At 36.2% G+C, this 16513-nt stretch overlaps 1 protein-coding gene across 5 annotated transcripts in view; it reads left to right on the forward strand.

Moving 5' to 3' along the window:
* The window catches only part of LOC123558406 (pericentriolar material 1 protein-like), a 60393-nt gene that overhangs the window by 32449 nt on the left and 11431 nt on the right, over positions 1-16513 (forward strand). For 4 of the 5 annotated variants that reach the window (XM_053543567.1, XM_053543566.1, XM_053543569.1 and 1 more), the window contains 13 exons: positions 588-723; positions 1324-1501; positions 2406-2527; positions 3176-3447; positions 3977-4142; positions 7072-7675; positions 8007-8065; positions 8517-8700; positions 11785-12010; positions 12694-12792; positions 13869-14093; positions 14547-14699; positions 15067-15305. In XM_053543567.1, the coding sequence (XP_053399542.1) occupies positions 588-723; positions 1324-1501; positions 2406-2527; positions 3176-3447; positions 3977-4142; positions 7072-7675; positions 8007-8065; positions 8517-8700; positions 11785-12010; positions 12694-12792; positions 13869-14093; positions 14547-14699; positions 15067-15305 (2663 nt within the window). The remainder of the gene's footprint in view (positions 1-587; positions 724-1323; positions 1502-2405; positions 2528-3175; positions 3448-3976; positions 4143-7071; positions 7676-8006; positions 8066-8516; positions 8701-11784; positions 12011-12693; positions 12793-13868; positions 14094-14546; positions 14700-15066; positions 15306-16513) is intronic. The other variant, XM_053543568.1, reaches the window with a different exon arrangement.

Genomic DNA, 16513 nt, shown 5'->3' on the forward strand with positions numbered 1-16513 from the left:
CATTCGAACCACATTTACTCACAAGTTAAGTCACAGTAAGATATCCGTTCCTTTCGAAAACCGGCTACATTCCATCATAGGTTCTAGAGCTACTGCCCCTGAAAGGGGCAAAATTTTCTGTTTTGGCCCTTCCAGCTATATAGAGTTTTCATTTATGCTTTGATTTGATACAAACTTGCACAGATGATCTCTAGGCCAGGTTCGAAACTGGGTCATGTGGGGTCAAAAACTAGGTCACCAGGTCAGCTTGTTAACACTCGAGAGGCCACAGTTATGACCCTATCTTCATGAAACTTGGTCAGAATGTTTATCTTGATGATTCCTAGGCCAAGTTTGAAACTAGGTCATGTGGGGTAAAAAACTAGGTCACCCACTCAAATCAAAGCAAAAGCTTGTTAACACTGTAGAGGTCACATTCATGACCCTATCTTCATGAAACTTGGTCAGAACAATCTTGATGATTACAGGGCCAAGTTTAACAGGTGAGCAATATAGGGTCATCATGACCCTCTTGTTAGGAAATTACTATTAGAAAACAAAGGTTAACCAATTAAGGAAGTTTACCTGATAATACTGTCCTGTTCCAGGCTGAGGCAGGAAGACAACCACAGGAAGGTCAGGACTCGAGGGATGGTGCAAGACCGAAGTCCCCTATGCAGGCAGAACCAGGTGTTCAACAACAAGATAACAGCCAGCAACAGTCTGGTGGTCCAAGTGTCACATGTATGTCTTTTACTTTTAATCATTATAACTTGTAAAATGATATATATGTATAATGCTTTACACCAATAGATCCTTTGTGAAGAAAGGGTACAGCTAAATATTGAATTTTACCCGAACCTTATTTGCTTTCTAAAGGTTTTAGCTGTCATTAATGGCACAGTTGTTCTAGTGCTTAAGAGAGCATAACTGAAAATTAGTGCTTTGATTTGATATAAGGGTGTGTGAAGTTATGGCCAGTTATGGCAAGAGAATTGCTTTCGTATTTTTTCCTTTTCAGCATTGAATTTGAAATAAATATTGGATATATGTTAGGTGTAACACAGGTTTTCAACACTTTCAAATATGTAACGTTTGTCAGTTTATCTATCCAGTGTTTCTGGATTCTGCACCATTGCTCGCTTGTTTTCCACAAGTAGATTACAACTTTGACAAATGACTTCAGTATTTCCTCAAATTGTCATGAAAAAAATGAACTTGCCCATAGATTAAATTCTTGGCCTGTTGATTAGTCTTGTTCTACCTACTGAGCTAACCAGGTGGGGAAAACATTGCAGTTTGTTTCATGAAATGAAATTCAACTGTGTTGATTATTCTCTTTAGTTTCTTCCAATGATGAAGTGTATTACAAGATGAGAAATCAGCGCATGTTACGGGAGGAGTTGAGGGACAAGAAAAAACAGCTGGAGTCTATCATGAAGAAAGACAGGAATAAAAAACAGTATTACAAAAACCAGGATAATCAGAGTGATACAGTGTCCTACAGCACAGAAATGTTTGGGTATGGTTTTATGTTTGTATATCATTTGGTTTACAACATCTGTGTACTTGGGATGAACATGTTTTCCGGAATTTGACATGTAAACTTTATTCTGCTACCTGCCGTTTATTGGAAAACAGTACACATTTGTGTAGATGATTTATGCCAGATGTGTAAACTGTAGCTGGAACAAACTTAAAGCCGTTTTCTTATGTACAGTTTTAGAAAGCTGCTTGTCTATATTCAAGTTTAAATTTTAGTTATGGATACATTTTAAATGATGCACTGGTTTCTTTTATAGTATTGTCTGTATTTGATATTCTCCAGGTTTCGGTTTATGAGAGCGATCAAATTTCAGAGAATATATTCTGTTAGCATTTAGAGTTTATATTTATTCATTACACATTTTCTCAGTGGATTGATGAAATATAATCTGGTATTTTCATGATGAAAAGATATATATTTTTCACTGGACTGGAATACACTTAGAGAAATATAAATAATCATTATCAGTATAATCAAAAATCTGCATCAATACAGACAGCTACATACATAATTACTGAATAGACATGAAATGTTTGCACCTTGATATTAAAGTGTAGTAGAGATCTATAAATCTCATAGTTCTAACTTTTTCTAACGTTGTGATGTTGCTAATGCCTTAACATGTGCAAAATAGGGAAAATTTTATAAAACTATTGAAAACACCTTAGATGTAATTAAAAGAAAATGTGTTTGTTTTGCGCGTGAGAGCAAATTATCTTTAACCAAGGGATGCCAGATTTTACATTGTCACTTGTGAAAATATTGCATCTGGTCTTTACACTGTTCACTAGGTGAACAATATTTCAATCTTACACTGTAACAGACAAATGTCTTCTATAAAGCTTTTGCAAACTAATGAAATTTTGGTGTACATTTTCAGTATGGGTGCAAGTGTAGATCAGACAATGGCTACCTGGGGAGGCTCTACTGTAGATAACCTGGAAAGTATTACAGAAGATGGTGCTGCACAAGATAATGATGAAGATGAGGAAGACGATGATGGTACGTATATCAATACATGTATGCAGTTAAAAGATGTGTTTAAATGAAACAGTTTCTCGCTCAGGGATTTTAGCTCAACTATTGAAAAGTAGTGAAAGCAGTTCTACTCATCTGGGCTTAGGTGTCATACCTTGTGTAAAGTCTTGCATGCAAGATCGTATTTCAGTAACCATTAACTGAATTAGATTGAAAATTCACACACATCAGACCTAATGAAGTAACAAAGTTAGATTACTCTTGGTTGAATGGAAACTATGGCTCCTTGTTGACTTTGAAAAAGGTGGTTATGCATGACTTCGAAAAAGTAAAGTTTTGCTTGCAACAAACTTTCAAACTGTATCTCAGTCACAGCTATCTATATTGGATTGAAAGTTCTTACAATGCTCCCAGCCATCAGATAACTCCTGGTTGAATTTAATTGAAATTATGGCCATTTAACTACTGGAATTATCTGAATGAGCAGAACTGTTGGTAGTTTATCTATATCTGTCAGAGAGAGAATATTCTTCATAATTGATGACAAAATACATAATAAAATCTGTAAGAAGATCTTTTGGAAGCATAAAATGCAACCAAGCAAAATAATAGCAGACTCTGTTCGATAGAGTCTGTTCATGAAAATTTGACTTATTTAATACTGTATTTCAGCATATCCGATAGATGGTATTCTTCAAGTGGAGGAGGAGGAAGAAGAGAATCAGTCAGATAATGAGACATACACCATAGAAGATGATGTAAGACAGAGACGAAAGGCCCGCGCTATGGCCAAGTCCAGTAACCCTGAAGGAAATACACGGAAAGGGAAGAGTAGTTTCCCTCGACCTGGTAGACAGGGTGATACCAGACCAAAAGAAGCATGGACAAGACCAGCTGATTTTAAAAAATGGTCAAGAAAAGGAAGGAAATCTAGACAGCAAGAGGTATGGGGCTGTGTTTAACAAAACTCTTGATATCTTTCATGCTCATCAGTTCTTAATGAGAACTATTAAAGTCATATGTTGAATACCTGAACTGAATACCTGATTGTAGTATTTTACTGGTTCTAGATGCCCATTAGTACTACCATATGCTCAAAGTGACCATTTTTATCCCAAAAAAATGCAGTATGATAAACTGAGAAATCAATTAATTTTGTGGTTTTGCCTTATGGAATTTCATGGTTCTGGGTTAATCAGCTATTTCAAGGGGATATGAATTTGTGGATTTCAACTTTTCAACATAGAATGAATGGTTACTTCATTAGTCTGTTGTTATTAAATTTATTTGATTGGTTTACACAAATGTAAATGCTTTCACAGTAATGGGAGTTGCCTTTTTTAGTCATTGCCCAGTCTATTATTAAAATGCATCTAAATTTTTATATAAAGATATTTTTTGTATATGATATATTACGCGAGAAATATTCTGTTCATTATACAATGTGATCTATTTTGTATTGTTGTATTACAGAACTACAGATCAGCTGAGGAGATAGTACAGGAAGATGAGGAGCCGGATACCAGTAAATCAGCTGTGGAAGAGCTACAAAGGAAATTGGAGGAGACGTCTATGTTGTGCCAGTCGTTGCTTGGTGAGAACCAGCCGACAGCCCTATTAGGCAGACAGACAGCCGCTGGTAAGTTCTTTACGTGCTTTGCTTTTACACTAGATAATAGTTATGGGGGTTTTATAGTTGGTTATCCCAACGGCAGAAAGTATTTTTCTGGCCAGTTTTAAAGCTAAAACTCCCAAAGTTAAGAAATAAAAGCAAAATAGAATTATTTATTTATTTTTAGGGTTGGTTTACATGCTACCAAAGTCATATGTGTACTTCCGACTATCATAGAATCTGTATTTTTTACTGTTATAGCCTATTCTATACCTTTCCAAACGTAAATGTAAAAATTTTAAATATAAGGCAATGTGCAGATTTAAGTCCTTACTGAACCCATTTCTTCATAAATGTGACAGTAACACCTTTTAAATAATTCCCAATTGGATGTTTTTAGGTTTATTTTAGACAATTATTGTGTAATCAGTACCTGCCTTAAAGCTAGTTATGCCCCCCTTTGAAAAAGGAGGGGTATATTGTTTTGCAGATGTCGGTCGGTCGGTTGGTAGGTCGGTCTGTTGGTCGGTCGGTCGGAATGTAGACCTATCCGTTTCCGGATGATAACTCAAGAACGCTTGGGCCTAGGATCATGAAAGTTGATAGGGAGGTTGGTCATCACCAGTAGATGACCCCTATTGATTTTGAGGTCTGTATGTCAAAGGTCAAGGTCACAGTGACCCTGAATAGTAAAACGGTTTCCGGATGATAACTCAAGAACGCTTGGGCCTAGGATCATGAAAGTTGATAGGGAGGTTGGTAATGACCAGCAGATGACCCCTATTGATTTTGAGGTCAGTATGTTAAAGGTCAAGGTCACAGTGACCCTGAATAGTAAAACGGTTTCCAGATGATAACTCAAGAACACTTGGGCCTAGGATCATGAAAGTTGATAGGGAGGTTGGTAATGACCAGCAGATGACCCCTATTGATTTTGAGGTCAGTATGTTAAAGGTCAAGGTCACAGTGACCCTGAACAGTAAAACGGTTTCCGGATGATAACTCAAGAACCCTTGGGCATAGGATCATGAATGTTGATAGGGAGGTTGGTAATGACCAGCAGATGAACCCTATTGATTTTGAGGTCAGTATGTTAAAGGTCAAGGTCACAGTGACCCTGAACAGTAAAACAGTTTCCGGATGATAACTCAAGAACGCTTAGGCCTAGGGTCACGAAAGTTGATAGGGAGGTTGGTCATGACCAGCAGGTGACCCCTATTGATTTTGAGGTCAGTATGTCAAAGGTCAAGGTCACAGTGACCAGGAACAGTAAAATGGTTTCCAGGCAATAACTGAAGAACGCTTGGGCCTAATATCAGGAAAATTGATAGTTAGGTTGGCCATGACCAGCAGATGACCCTTATTGATTTTGAGGTCATTAGGTCAAAGGTCAAGGTCACATTGGCCAGGAACAGTTAAATGGTTTCTGATCTTCTTGTCCAAAACCATAGGGCCTAGGGCTTTGATATTTGGTATGTAGCAAAATCTAGTGGTCCTCTACCAAGATTGTTCAGATTATTTCCCTGGGGTCAAATATGGCCCCACCCCTAGGGTCACATGGTTTATATAGACTTATATAGGAAAAAACTTTGAAAAACCTCTTGTCCAAAACCACAGGGCCTAGGGCTTTGATATTTTGTATATGACATCATCTAGTGATCCTCTACTAGATGATTCAAATTATTCCCCTAGGGTCAAATATGGCTCCGCCCTGGGGGTCACATGGTTTACATATACTTATATGGGGAAAAACTTTGAAAATCTTCTTGTCCAAACCGCAAAGTCTGTGGCTTTGGTATTTTGTAATGTAGCATCATTTAGTGGTTCTCTACCAAGTTTGTTCAAGTTATCCCTCTCGGGTCAAATATGGCCCTGCCTCAGAGGTCAAATGGTTCATATAGACTTATATAGGGAAAAACTTAGAATCTTCATGTCCATAACTTACATCATTCAAATTTGGACCACATGGACCACATGTATAGTTTTGAGTGGCAAAAATGAACCTTGACATGAGTTGACCTTGATATTGACCTAGTGACCTACTTTCACATTTTTGAAGGTACAGGTTTCAGATTTGGACCACATGCATAGTTTTTTGTTCCAAAATAAAATTTGACCTTGATTTTGACCTAGTGACCTAGTTTCACATTTCTCAAGCTACAGCCTTCAAATTTGAACCAAAAGCGTACTTTTGTGTACTGAAATGAACTTTGATCTTGAGATTGACCTAGTGACCTACTTTCACATTTCTGAAGGTACAGGCTTCAAATTTGGACCACTTGCATAGTTTTGTGTTCCGAAATAAAATTTGACCTTGATTTTGACCTAGTGACCTACTTTCACATTTCTCAAGCTACAGCCTTCAAATTTGAACCACATGCATAGTTTTGTGTACCGAAATGAACTTTGATCTTAAGATTGACCTAGTGACCTACTTTCACATTTTTGAAGGTACAGGCTTCAAATTTGGACTGCATGCATATTTTTGTGTTCTGAATTGAAATTTTAGATTGATTTTTATCTATTACCTACTTTCACATTTCTCAAGCTACAGCCTCCAAATTTGAAGCATATGCATAGTTCTGTTTACCGAAATGAACTTTACCTTGAAATTGATCTAGTGACCTGCTTTCACATTTCTCAAGCCACCGCTTTCATATTTGGACCACATACACATTGTTTTGTACATAAATGAAATTTGACCTTGATTTTGACCTTGAGCTAGTCTTGAAATTTGGAACATTCAAAAATGGCTCAGTGGCTGGCGCCAAGATTAATCTGTAATCTCTTGTTAGGTTAATAGGTTAAAGGTCAAGGTCAGATTAAACCAGAATGGTAGTACTTTTGTTTACAGTGAGCATATAATTTCTGTTCCTTGTGCAATTACTAAATGCATCAAGGGGGGCATTTCGTGTTCGACGAGCTCTTGTTCATCTAGTCATAATGTGATTTCCAGGCTTTGGAAGTCATGGTCAGCTAGACTTCCAACAGCAGCTTCAGCAGCAACAGTTGATGATGAGCCTGAACCAGTGTTACCAGCAGATCTCCATGCAGCAGATGGAGATGCAGAACATGCAGAGGCAGATGCAGGCCCTTGTCTACCAGATCGCAGATGGGGACGTTAACGAATCTGGGTTTTCGTCAGATCTTAGAGTCCGCTCTTTGTCTTCTTTGTACAGTCCGATGTTGCCAAGGCAATCACCAAGTGTATTTCTGCCTCCAGGAGATGCATTTCAGTTTAATCCAATCTATCAGCATACGTCTCCGGCAAGTAATCGACTCCTGCGTCGTGCTGCAGATCCGGAGTCGGGAAACAGATCTGACGTAGCTGAGGGTCCTGAGAGACAGAGGCGTTCATCTCGGCAGTCAGCAAGGGATTCATACTCTCAAAGGAGTAAAAAGAAGTCGTTGAGCCCACCACAGCTGAATAATGTCCCCACACGCAGGTCGAAGACTACCTCAGTACAGACATACCCAGAAGCAGAGGAGGAAGAAGAGGAAGCTATGGTTTTCTGTCCAGAAAGAGAAACATTTGAAGATTATCTCTCTCGGAAGAGGAGGTAGGATTTGTTGATATGTCGATATGCTGTCTGTAATACAAACATTATTTCTTGGTTAATATTGTATACCTTTGGTTATTGGAAGCTTGCTAGAAATTTTGCTGGACAGAATTGCAAGAATTCTATCATACAGATTTGTCGCACACATTTGGAGAACTCTTTGATATCATATAATTGAGGTAATATAACTGGATGTCAGTGTGACATTTGAAAATATTAAAGTTCCATTTTATGGGAAAATGTTGACACATAACCAGGATACAGTATGCTGTCAGTTGCATTTATTCTGTTTTCAGCGCTTAGAGTAATAGTTTTGCCTATTTTATTTCAGAGAGTTTTTAGAAAGAAACAATTTACAGAATAGATCTCAGAGACAGTCACAAGACACAGGTACGTTTATGTAAATTCCTGTTTGTAAACTGGGTTTAATGACAATTCTTGGAATTACTTTATATTGAAAATGGAATTTTTTAATGACAGTATTGCTGCAAAGAGACTGATTAAGGACAAAATGGGAACATGACTTACTGAGCATATTCACTTAAAACTTGATGTTTTAAAATGATTTTTGATACATGAATGAATTTGACATGAGTTTCATGTGGGTAAAAATTTGTCTGAATCTGTATCTAGTGGGATCTGCTGTTGAAACGGTTTCAAATACAAATGTTTCTGATGTTCTTTAATTTTGAGACATCAAGGATTAGCGAGCACGTGAATTTGAAATTACAAAGTTATTTTCTTTTGTATTAACTGCAGTAGAAATGAAATAAATCTCCAGAGTTTGAGCTCTTATACAGTTTATCATATATAGAAATGCTCAAATACTGCAACATTGTAGGTGCAAGGAAAAGTAGTAAGTCCAAGTCTGGTGGCAGTGATAGGGAGGTATATAGACCAGGGTTGAGCGCAGGAATTAGTGGAGCAGGGTATGCTGAAGATGGACGTAGCATTACCAGCAGTATACAATCTAGTGTGGCAGCAGTGTCACAAGCTAACCAGGCAGATACAAGGGAATCTGCTAGGTAAGGTAGCAGTTAGTAGTTTTTTGAGAGAAAAACCAACGCATGTTAAAAATTGTTTGTTGAAAGACATCCTACAAGTTTCCTCATATTAAATATTTCATAAATGTAATTTGAGTACAATAGCTTGCTAAAAAGCCCTTCAAGCTGGGAGGGAAATGAGGTTTTCCCTTACTTTTGACAACATGTTGATGATTATTGTACTCCCCGACATGTGACTGTATGTTTTACGCCTACAGAAATGGAGAAAAAATAAGTTCTAGATACATACGTGAGACTTTGGCCAAAAATGTATACAAAATGAGTAAAATAGTGTGCGCATAATGCTTGCACTTTCAATGATTTCATAGTTTTGGATGCAACAGTACTATATGCATTTTCGAACGTGCATTTTGCAACAAAATACTAAATACTTGTTACACGTTTTTTTTCTGTGTGAAGAGAGGGGAATGGTAAATGCATATTTAGTTTAATAGGAATATTTAGTTGCTTTTGACATCGTTTATAACACATGCTTCTAAATCGGTCCATAGATCACACAAGAAGGTCCCTTTTATATATATGCGATAGAAATACTATAGATTACAAGAGAGCGGCCTTTTTTTTATGTTTACCCGTTTGGAAAAAAGAATTTAACACAAGTTCTGTTTGTGCATTATGATATATCATATATGTACGACAATGCTACAAAGTAGGATTTATGTAGAAAGATGAAGAAGAAAAAATATTATCTTATTTAATGCCACGTTATCATATCATTTTTTATTGAGACTAAAACATATTTTAATCTTTAAAAGTAAAACATCAAATGACAAAATAACAATGAAATAGAGAAAAACTTTCACAGCAATTAAAACAATATCTAATGTAATTATCTTGTGATATCATTAGAATAAAGAATATGAAAAAAAACGGAAACTTTTGAAACTATGGTGCAGTAGAAAGCTTCTTTTTTTGTATTTATAAAAATATATTACAAACTAAATACAACTGTAAGTAACAACGTGATTAAATAGTAGTTTATGTATGAATTTTGGAAACATCTGCAACATGTAGCATATTAGCCTATCACTCGAGCTCTCAATTTATTGTTTGCCCCCTATAACTGACCGGAGGGCAATTCGGTGCCTTATGACTTTTACCGCGTTTCCGGTCTTCAGTGGCGGTAAAACACCACGCCGCATAATTAGAATGGATAATTATGCATATACACATGTATAATGAATGGTACAGTTGTCTGTTTTTTATCAGTTAGCATCAATTTTATTTACGCACTCTTTGTGGAGATTAGTACACGTGAGCACGAATATGCAATTGTACTTTTTTTTATAGGACATTCATCAGGAGTAGAGTAGCAATAATTTTCAAACTAATTTTTTTAACATTATTTTTACGCAAAAATGACGTAAATAAAACAATCGGCAATATATTAAAAGATGGTTAAACTCTATTCGAATATGCACTTTTAACAAATTAAATACTTCGGTACGTGTAAGTCATGTTTTTGTTTAATAATTCAACAATCGGCAATATGTTAAAAAAGATGGTTTAACTCGATTCAAACATGCACTTTTAATGATTTAATGAATAAAATACAACGGTGTTACGTGTTAGTCACGGTTCTGTGTAATAACTTATCTAGTTCAACAAATTATAATAATTATTATTTAATAAAAAAGCATCATCATGGCACAGCTATTAGATATTTTTTTATACAACTACTTTTTCTCTAAAGTTCCATAGATTTTTACGGAAATAAAAGATACACGGTTCTGACAGAGATTTGAAAGCCTATATTGTCTGACAGGAGGAATTTAGTATTTAAGATAATGTCGGCTAAAATGTTTCAATAAATTATCAAAAGTTGTTTATAAAGTGTTAGTTGTTGTTCTATGCAATTACTGTCATGCATAAATGTTTAAAATAATCAATAGCTTTCGCTACCGACAGCCGCCAGAAACGGTATAAGCAACGCTTGTATTTTACCGGCGCCGATTCCCGTCTGACGGGTAATCATCCCCCGTACCTTGCAAGCGTCCCTTTCCGTCTTGATGCCTGTCCGTCTGTCCGTAGACGCAATCTTGTGCGCACCATCTCTCCTTATCCCCTTGACAGAATTTAATGAAACTTCACACAAGTGATCAGTACCAACAGTAGTTGTGCATGGGGCATGTTAGGTTCTTTTAGAAAAAAAATTTGCAGAGTTATGGGACTTTGTTTTTTTGTTACTATACTATATACATAGACACAATCTTGTGTGCGCCTAATCTTCCAAACCCTTGCACACAATTTAATGAAACTTCACACAAGTGATCAGTACCGACAGTAGTTGTGCATGGGGCATGTTAGGTTCTTTTAGAAAAAAAATTTGTGGAGTTATGGGACTTTGTTTTTTTGTTACTATACTATAAACATAGACACAATCTTGTGCGCACCATCTCTCCTCATCCCCTTGACACAATTTAATGAAACTTCACACAAGTGATCAGTAACAACAGTAGTTGTGCATGGGGCATGTTAGGTTCTTTCAGAAAAAAAAATTGCAGAGTTATGGGACTTTGTTTCATGTTAACATACTATGTACATACAGTCTGCATATGCAATCTTGTGCGTGCCTAATCTACCAAACCCTTACGCACAATTTAATGAAACTTCACACAAGTGATCAGTACCAACCCTAGTTGTGCATGGTGCATGTTACATTCTTTTAGATAAATATTCTGCATAGTTATGGGACTTTGTTTTTTGTTACTGTACTGTATACATACAGTCCACATAATTATGCAATCTTGTGTGCGTCAAATTGCAATGTACTGTGTCAGTGCATGCGGGGGGTACATTCATCACCTTTAGTGATAGCTCTAGTTATTACATGGAAAATTACTGTTATATAAATAGAAGTCTTACATAATATAAATAGAAGTCTTACATAATTTTCAAAAAGTAGCTGTATTGGTCAGAAAATATATATGAACCTATCTTTGAGTTTGTTAAATACTCGAGACACTGATTCAATGATGGTGGTAATCAGTGAAGTCAGCTTTTTCAATTAATGAACAAATGTAACACTGTTTCCTTATGTTACAGAGAGACAGAAGATCCCATGGAGATGTCGTTATTTGAAACCTTGCGGGAAACTATTTATTCTGAGGTTGCCACACTGATATCACAGAATGAGAATCGCCCCCACTACCTGATAGAGTTATTTAGAGAACTACAGTTACTAACTACTGACTACCTAAGACAGAGAGTCCTCTATGATATCAAAGATGTTGTCTCAAAATACCTGGTAGAAGAGAATTCAGTATCTGCAGTAAGTATAAGCAAATAGGTCTTTCGTTTATATTAAATTATTTTAGCTCACGATAAAAGCTTGAAGCTTATCTGAGTCACTCTTGAATATTCTTTGAAAAACCAGTGCTGATGTCATATGATAAGGTTGGTTGTGACCCAAGTGGGACTTTAACCGAGAACCTCTGGATTGAGTGGCTAACATCCTAACCAGTAGACCCCCAGTCCGTCTTGTCTGTCAGTCCGTCCGTTAGCAATTTCGTATTGGCTCTGTAACTCATGAACCCCTTGAAGGATTTCGAAGAAATGTAACTCAAATGTTCACCCCATCAAGATGACATGCAGAGCGCATGTTTTGGATGGCTCACTTCAAGGTCAAGGTCACACTTAGGGGTCAAAGGTAATAGGACTTTGTTTCGTGTCTGCTCTGTAACTCATGAACTGCTTGAAGGATTTTAAAGAAACTTGGCCCAAATGTTCACCCCATCAAGATGACATGCAGAGCGCATGTTTTGGATGGCTCGCTTCAAGGTCAGTCACACTTAGGGGTCAAGGGTCATACCTTCGGGCGTATATTGCTACGCATTGCAGTGCTCTTGTTAGTGCATTCTAGAGGTTAATATTGTCACTTTGTCAATCTATTGATAGATACAGTGTATATATGCAGTATTTAAATGCTGCTTACAAAAGAAATTTCTACTTTAGCCACCACCTCCATGGTTGAACACAGCTACAGGAAACTTCACAAACGCAGAACTAACACCTAGTGAGAGTAACGTGACCACAGATGATGAGGAAATCAAAGTGAGTACTTTGTATTCAAACATTGTTTCAGCAGTGCGAATAGTGATACTACTTGGCATTATCAAAACATAATTAATCGATAATCAAGGTATGGTGGTCTTAATGCAAAAACTGTCAGCTGATAATCTCTTGTAGGTCTCTTCACCGAATCGTGCTGGGTCATAACCATGCCTTCTATGAAACCAGTACTGTTGTTTTGCTTTGTCAGTTTGATTGCATTGTCTTACGTCAGTGTTATGTTATTCATGAACTTGTATCAAGTAATGTTCACAATACAAGTTTTCATCATGGCTGTTGATGACCTTTATAGCGAATTCAGGGGTCATGCTGACTAAATATTTCAGTGAGTCACTTTAGTGTAAAAGTAACGCTATTAGAATTTTACATAATGTTAGTAATAAAGAAGCCTAATTTCAAAGGCCAGATGAAAAATGTTAATACTACTTCCATGAAATTGTTACAAAATATCTCTTGTGGCAAATGGTACAGGGACCCCTGAAACTTTTAAAGTAAAGGTCTCTGAATGTTTTAAACGTGCATAGGGATTGCATATGTTTATTTAATACAATATATTGATATATATCTGAACAAAGTGTAAAGTTGAAACTTCTCAGATGTCATTAATTTTGTCCAATAACAATTTATCAAGACCTGTGTGTATATTGTTGTGTTTTGCTTGTTATAGAGATGGTAGCTCATTTTTGTTACACAACTACTTTAACAATTAGCTTGTATTATTATGATCACTGGTAACAACATGCCACGGTTGAAAGTTCTCCGGAGAATAGCTATATTGCTGGCTTATAGAAAGGTTTTTCAGATTGTCTGCCTCTTTGTTTCAAAATGATGCATGTAAGGTTTACTGGTGTCTTCCACAACAATAAAGCTGGAAAAGTGTTACATATTTCAATTATTGTTTTGACTGAAACTAACATAAAATTGTAGACTTATAACTTCTGTGCTTCATTTACATACTACACAGTTGATTGAGTTGTGTTTGCATCTAATTAGTGTTTGCAGATTGCTTTGATTGAGTACTAACATCATGTGTGTGACATCATTGATTGCTATTTCAGTACCTGTTGCAGACAAAGCTCAAGCAGAAAGTCGCCTCCAACTTGGTAGCTAAGGAAAGACAGAAAACTGCACAGTTGATACGGACTGGTTCCCTGAAAAATGACAAGTATGACTACCAGGAACAAGCTGAAGTCACGAGCTCAGTATCAACACCATCTAACTCTTTCTGGGATAACCCCTTTGCTTCAGACTCACTTGGGGAAACAGTTATAAACTTAGATAAGGTAAGAAGACAGTTTTCACCAATGATTTCTTGTAAACTAGTTTGAAAATTTAAATGAAGCACACATTCTTGCTCAGGCCTGATTTCCTGACATTTAAGGTTAAACATACAAGTTGACGCCTGATTTCTGAACCTGTAGGATTACACATTCCAGTTAAGGCTAGATTTCCTGACATGGTTGTATTCACTAGAGATATATATAGTACTGAAATAAATGCTAGCTGCAGTGCTTCCTTCAGTACTTTTTAGGATCAGACAAAATGCCAAAATTTGTTCTGAGAGTGCTACAGAACAATTTCTGTGAATCATAAAAGAAACCAGACTGAATGAATTTTTGCCTTACATTTTCTTAATCAAACTGATGTTTTTTGACTACCTCTCTAAATGTAGTTTTGGAATGTTAAGGTTTTGGAATGTGAAGAAGAAATGTATGCCATGTATCTGCTATTCTCAGACCCTGGAGAAAATGAAAGAGTATGAGAAGAGACTGGCTGCAAAGAATGAAAAAGTGAAAACAGCTGAGACACGCGGAACTGAAATAAGTGAAGTGAGCAGTTCAGCTATGGACCAAGGAGATGAAAGTTCAGTTAATTCCGATTCTGTGCCAGTAAGTTAAAAGTTAAGATTTTCATTTTTTCTTTTCTTTTTAATTTCTTTTGTGGCAAGATAGACTATATTGCAAAACTGAAACTGAACAGTTCAAATGTTAAGTTACAGTATAACTGAAAAGTAATTTCAGTATTGAAAGGTTAAGATATGTTTTTTCATGAATGGGTAACCTTGGCATATAAGTTTGACCAAAAAAAAAAAAGAGAAAAAAAAGCAGTTTTAAATTTTCAAATATTGGAGGTTTGTCTCCTGAGGTACAAATCCATGTATTTAAACACATTTAGGTAATCTAGAGTTTGTTACTTTCTTCAAACATTTATCAGTAAATGCTCACTAATATTATTTTATATATATCTGTGTTTTAGTACCCTAGAATAGATACCCAACAACTAGATCAGCAGATTAAATCAATCATGACCGAGGTTATACCAGTGATCAAGGAACACATGGACAACATGTGCTCACCACAGTTACTGGCCTATATCAAGAGACTTGTTCTATCCCTAACACGACAGTACGACAGTGGAGAGGAATTTGCTAGATTCTTCCACAGACAACTTGGTTCTATACTACAAGATACACTTGCTAAATATGAAGGCAGAAAGTAAGTGAAAGTTAGTTTTTATGAACTCTTTTTGTTGGTATGAAATCTCATGGTTTTGACTAAAAGCTATTTTTATACGCCCAAAGGGACGTATTATGTTATGGCGCCAGTGTCCATCCGTTAGCAATTTCGTGTCCGCTCTGTAACTCTTGAAGAATTTCAAAGAAACTTGACACAGATGTTCACCACATCAAGGAGACGTGCAGAGCGCATGTTTTGGATGGCTCATTTCAAGGTCAAGGTCACACTTAGGGGTCAAAGGTCATACCTTCGGCATTGCATTGCTCTTGTTTTATATATGAATCTGTGGATATTTCAACAAAAAACAAATGGCAATTTTATTGGGTAGTTAGGATTTATTTTCTTGTATTGTTGCACCTACAGAATCCACAAGAAATTAATCTCCCAAAAATATTAATGATTTCACAGTGTCTATTTAATTTGTGTTTACTGTTGATAAAAGTGGTTTATTTTATGAATTTAAAATTTGCCCCTGACAGACGTTATAAAATTATCCCTACTCAGATAGTTGTAAAGTGATTAATTGGACTGAGAAAGTAAACAAATGTATTTCTAAAGAATATAGATGATGCTGGCTCAACGATTAAAGGTTCAATGAAAATAACAGTAAAACCAGACATTTTTTAGCTAGGCTAAGTCTGATTTTTGAAAAAAATCTACAAGGTACTTTTGTCACTTGATCGCCGGCGTTGGTTAAAATTTTCGTTTAGGTCCACCTTTTCTCAAATACTGTAAGAGCTACAGCCTTGAAACTTTGCACTTGTTTATCATCATTAGGGGACTTTGTAGGCCAAAAACCATAACTCTGATATGCATTTTGTCAAAATTATGGCCCTTTTTGTACTTAGAAAATATGAGTTTCTTAATGGTTAAAATTTTTGTTTAGGTCCGCCTTTTCTCAAAAACTATAAAAGCTACAGCTTTGAAACTTTGCACACTTGTTTATCATCATTAGGGGACTATGTAGGCCAAGACCCATATGTAATTTTTCAGAATTATGGCCCTTTTTGTACTTAGAAAATTTGAGTTTCTTGGTTAAACTTTTGTTTAGGTCATCTTTTCTCAAAAACTATAAGAGCTATGGCTTTGAAACTTTGCACACTTGTTTATCATCATCAGGTGACTATGTAGTTCAAGAACGATAACTCTAACCTGCATGTTGTCAGAATTATGGCCCTTTTTGTACT

Source organism: Mercenaria mercenaria, chromosome 5, assembly GCF_021730395.1.
Source record: "Mercenaria mercenaria strain notata chromosome 5, MADL_Memer_1, whole genome shotgun sequence".
NCBI lineage: Eukaryota > Metazoa > Mollusca > Bivalvia > Venerida > Veneridae > Mercenaria > Mercenaria mercenaria.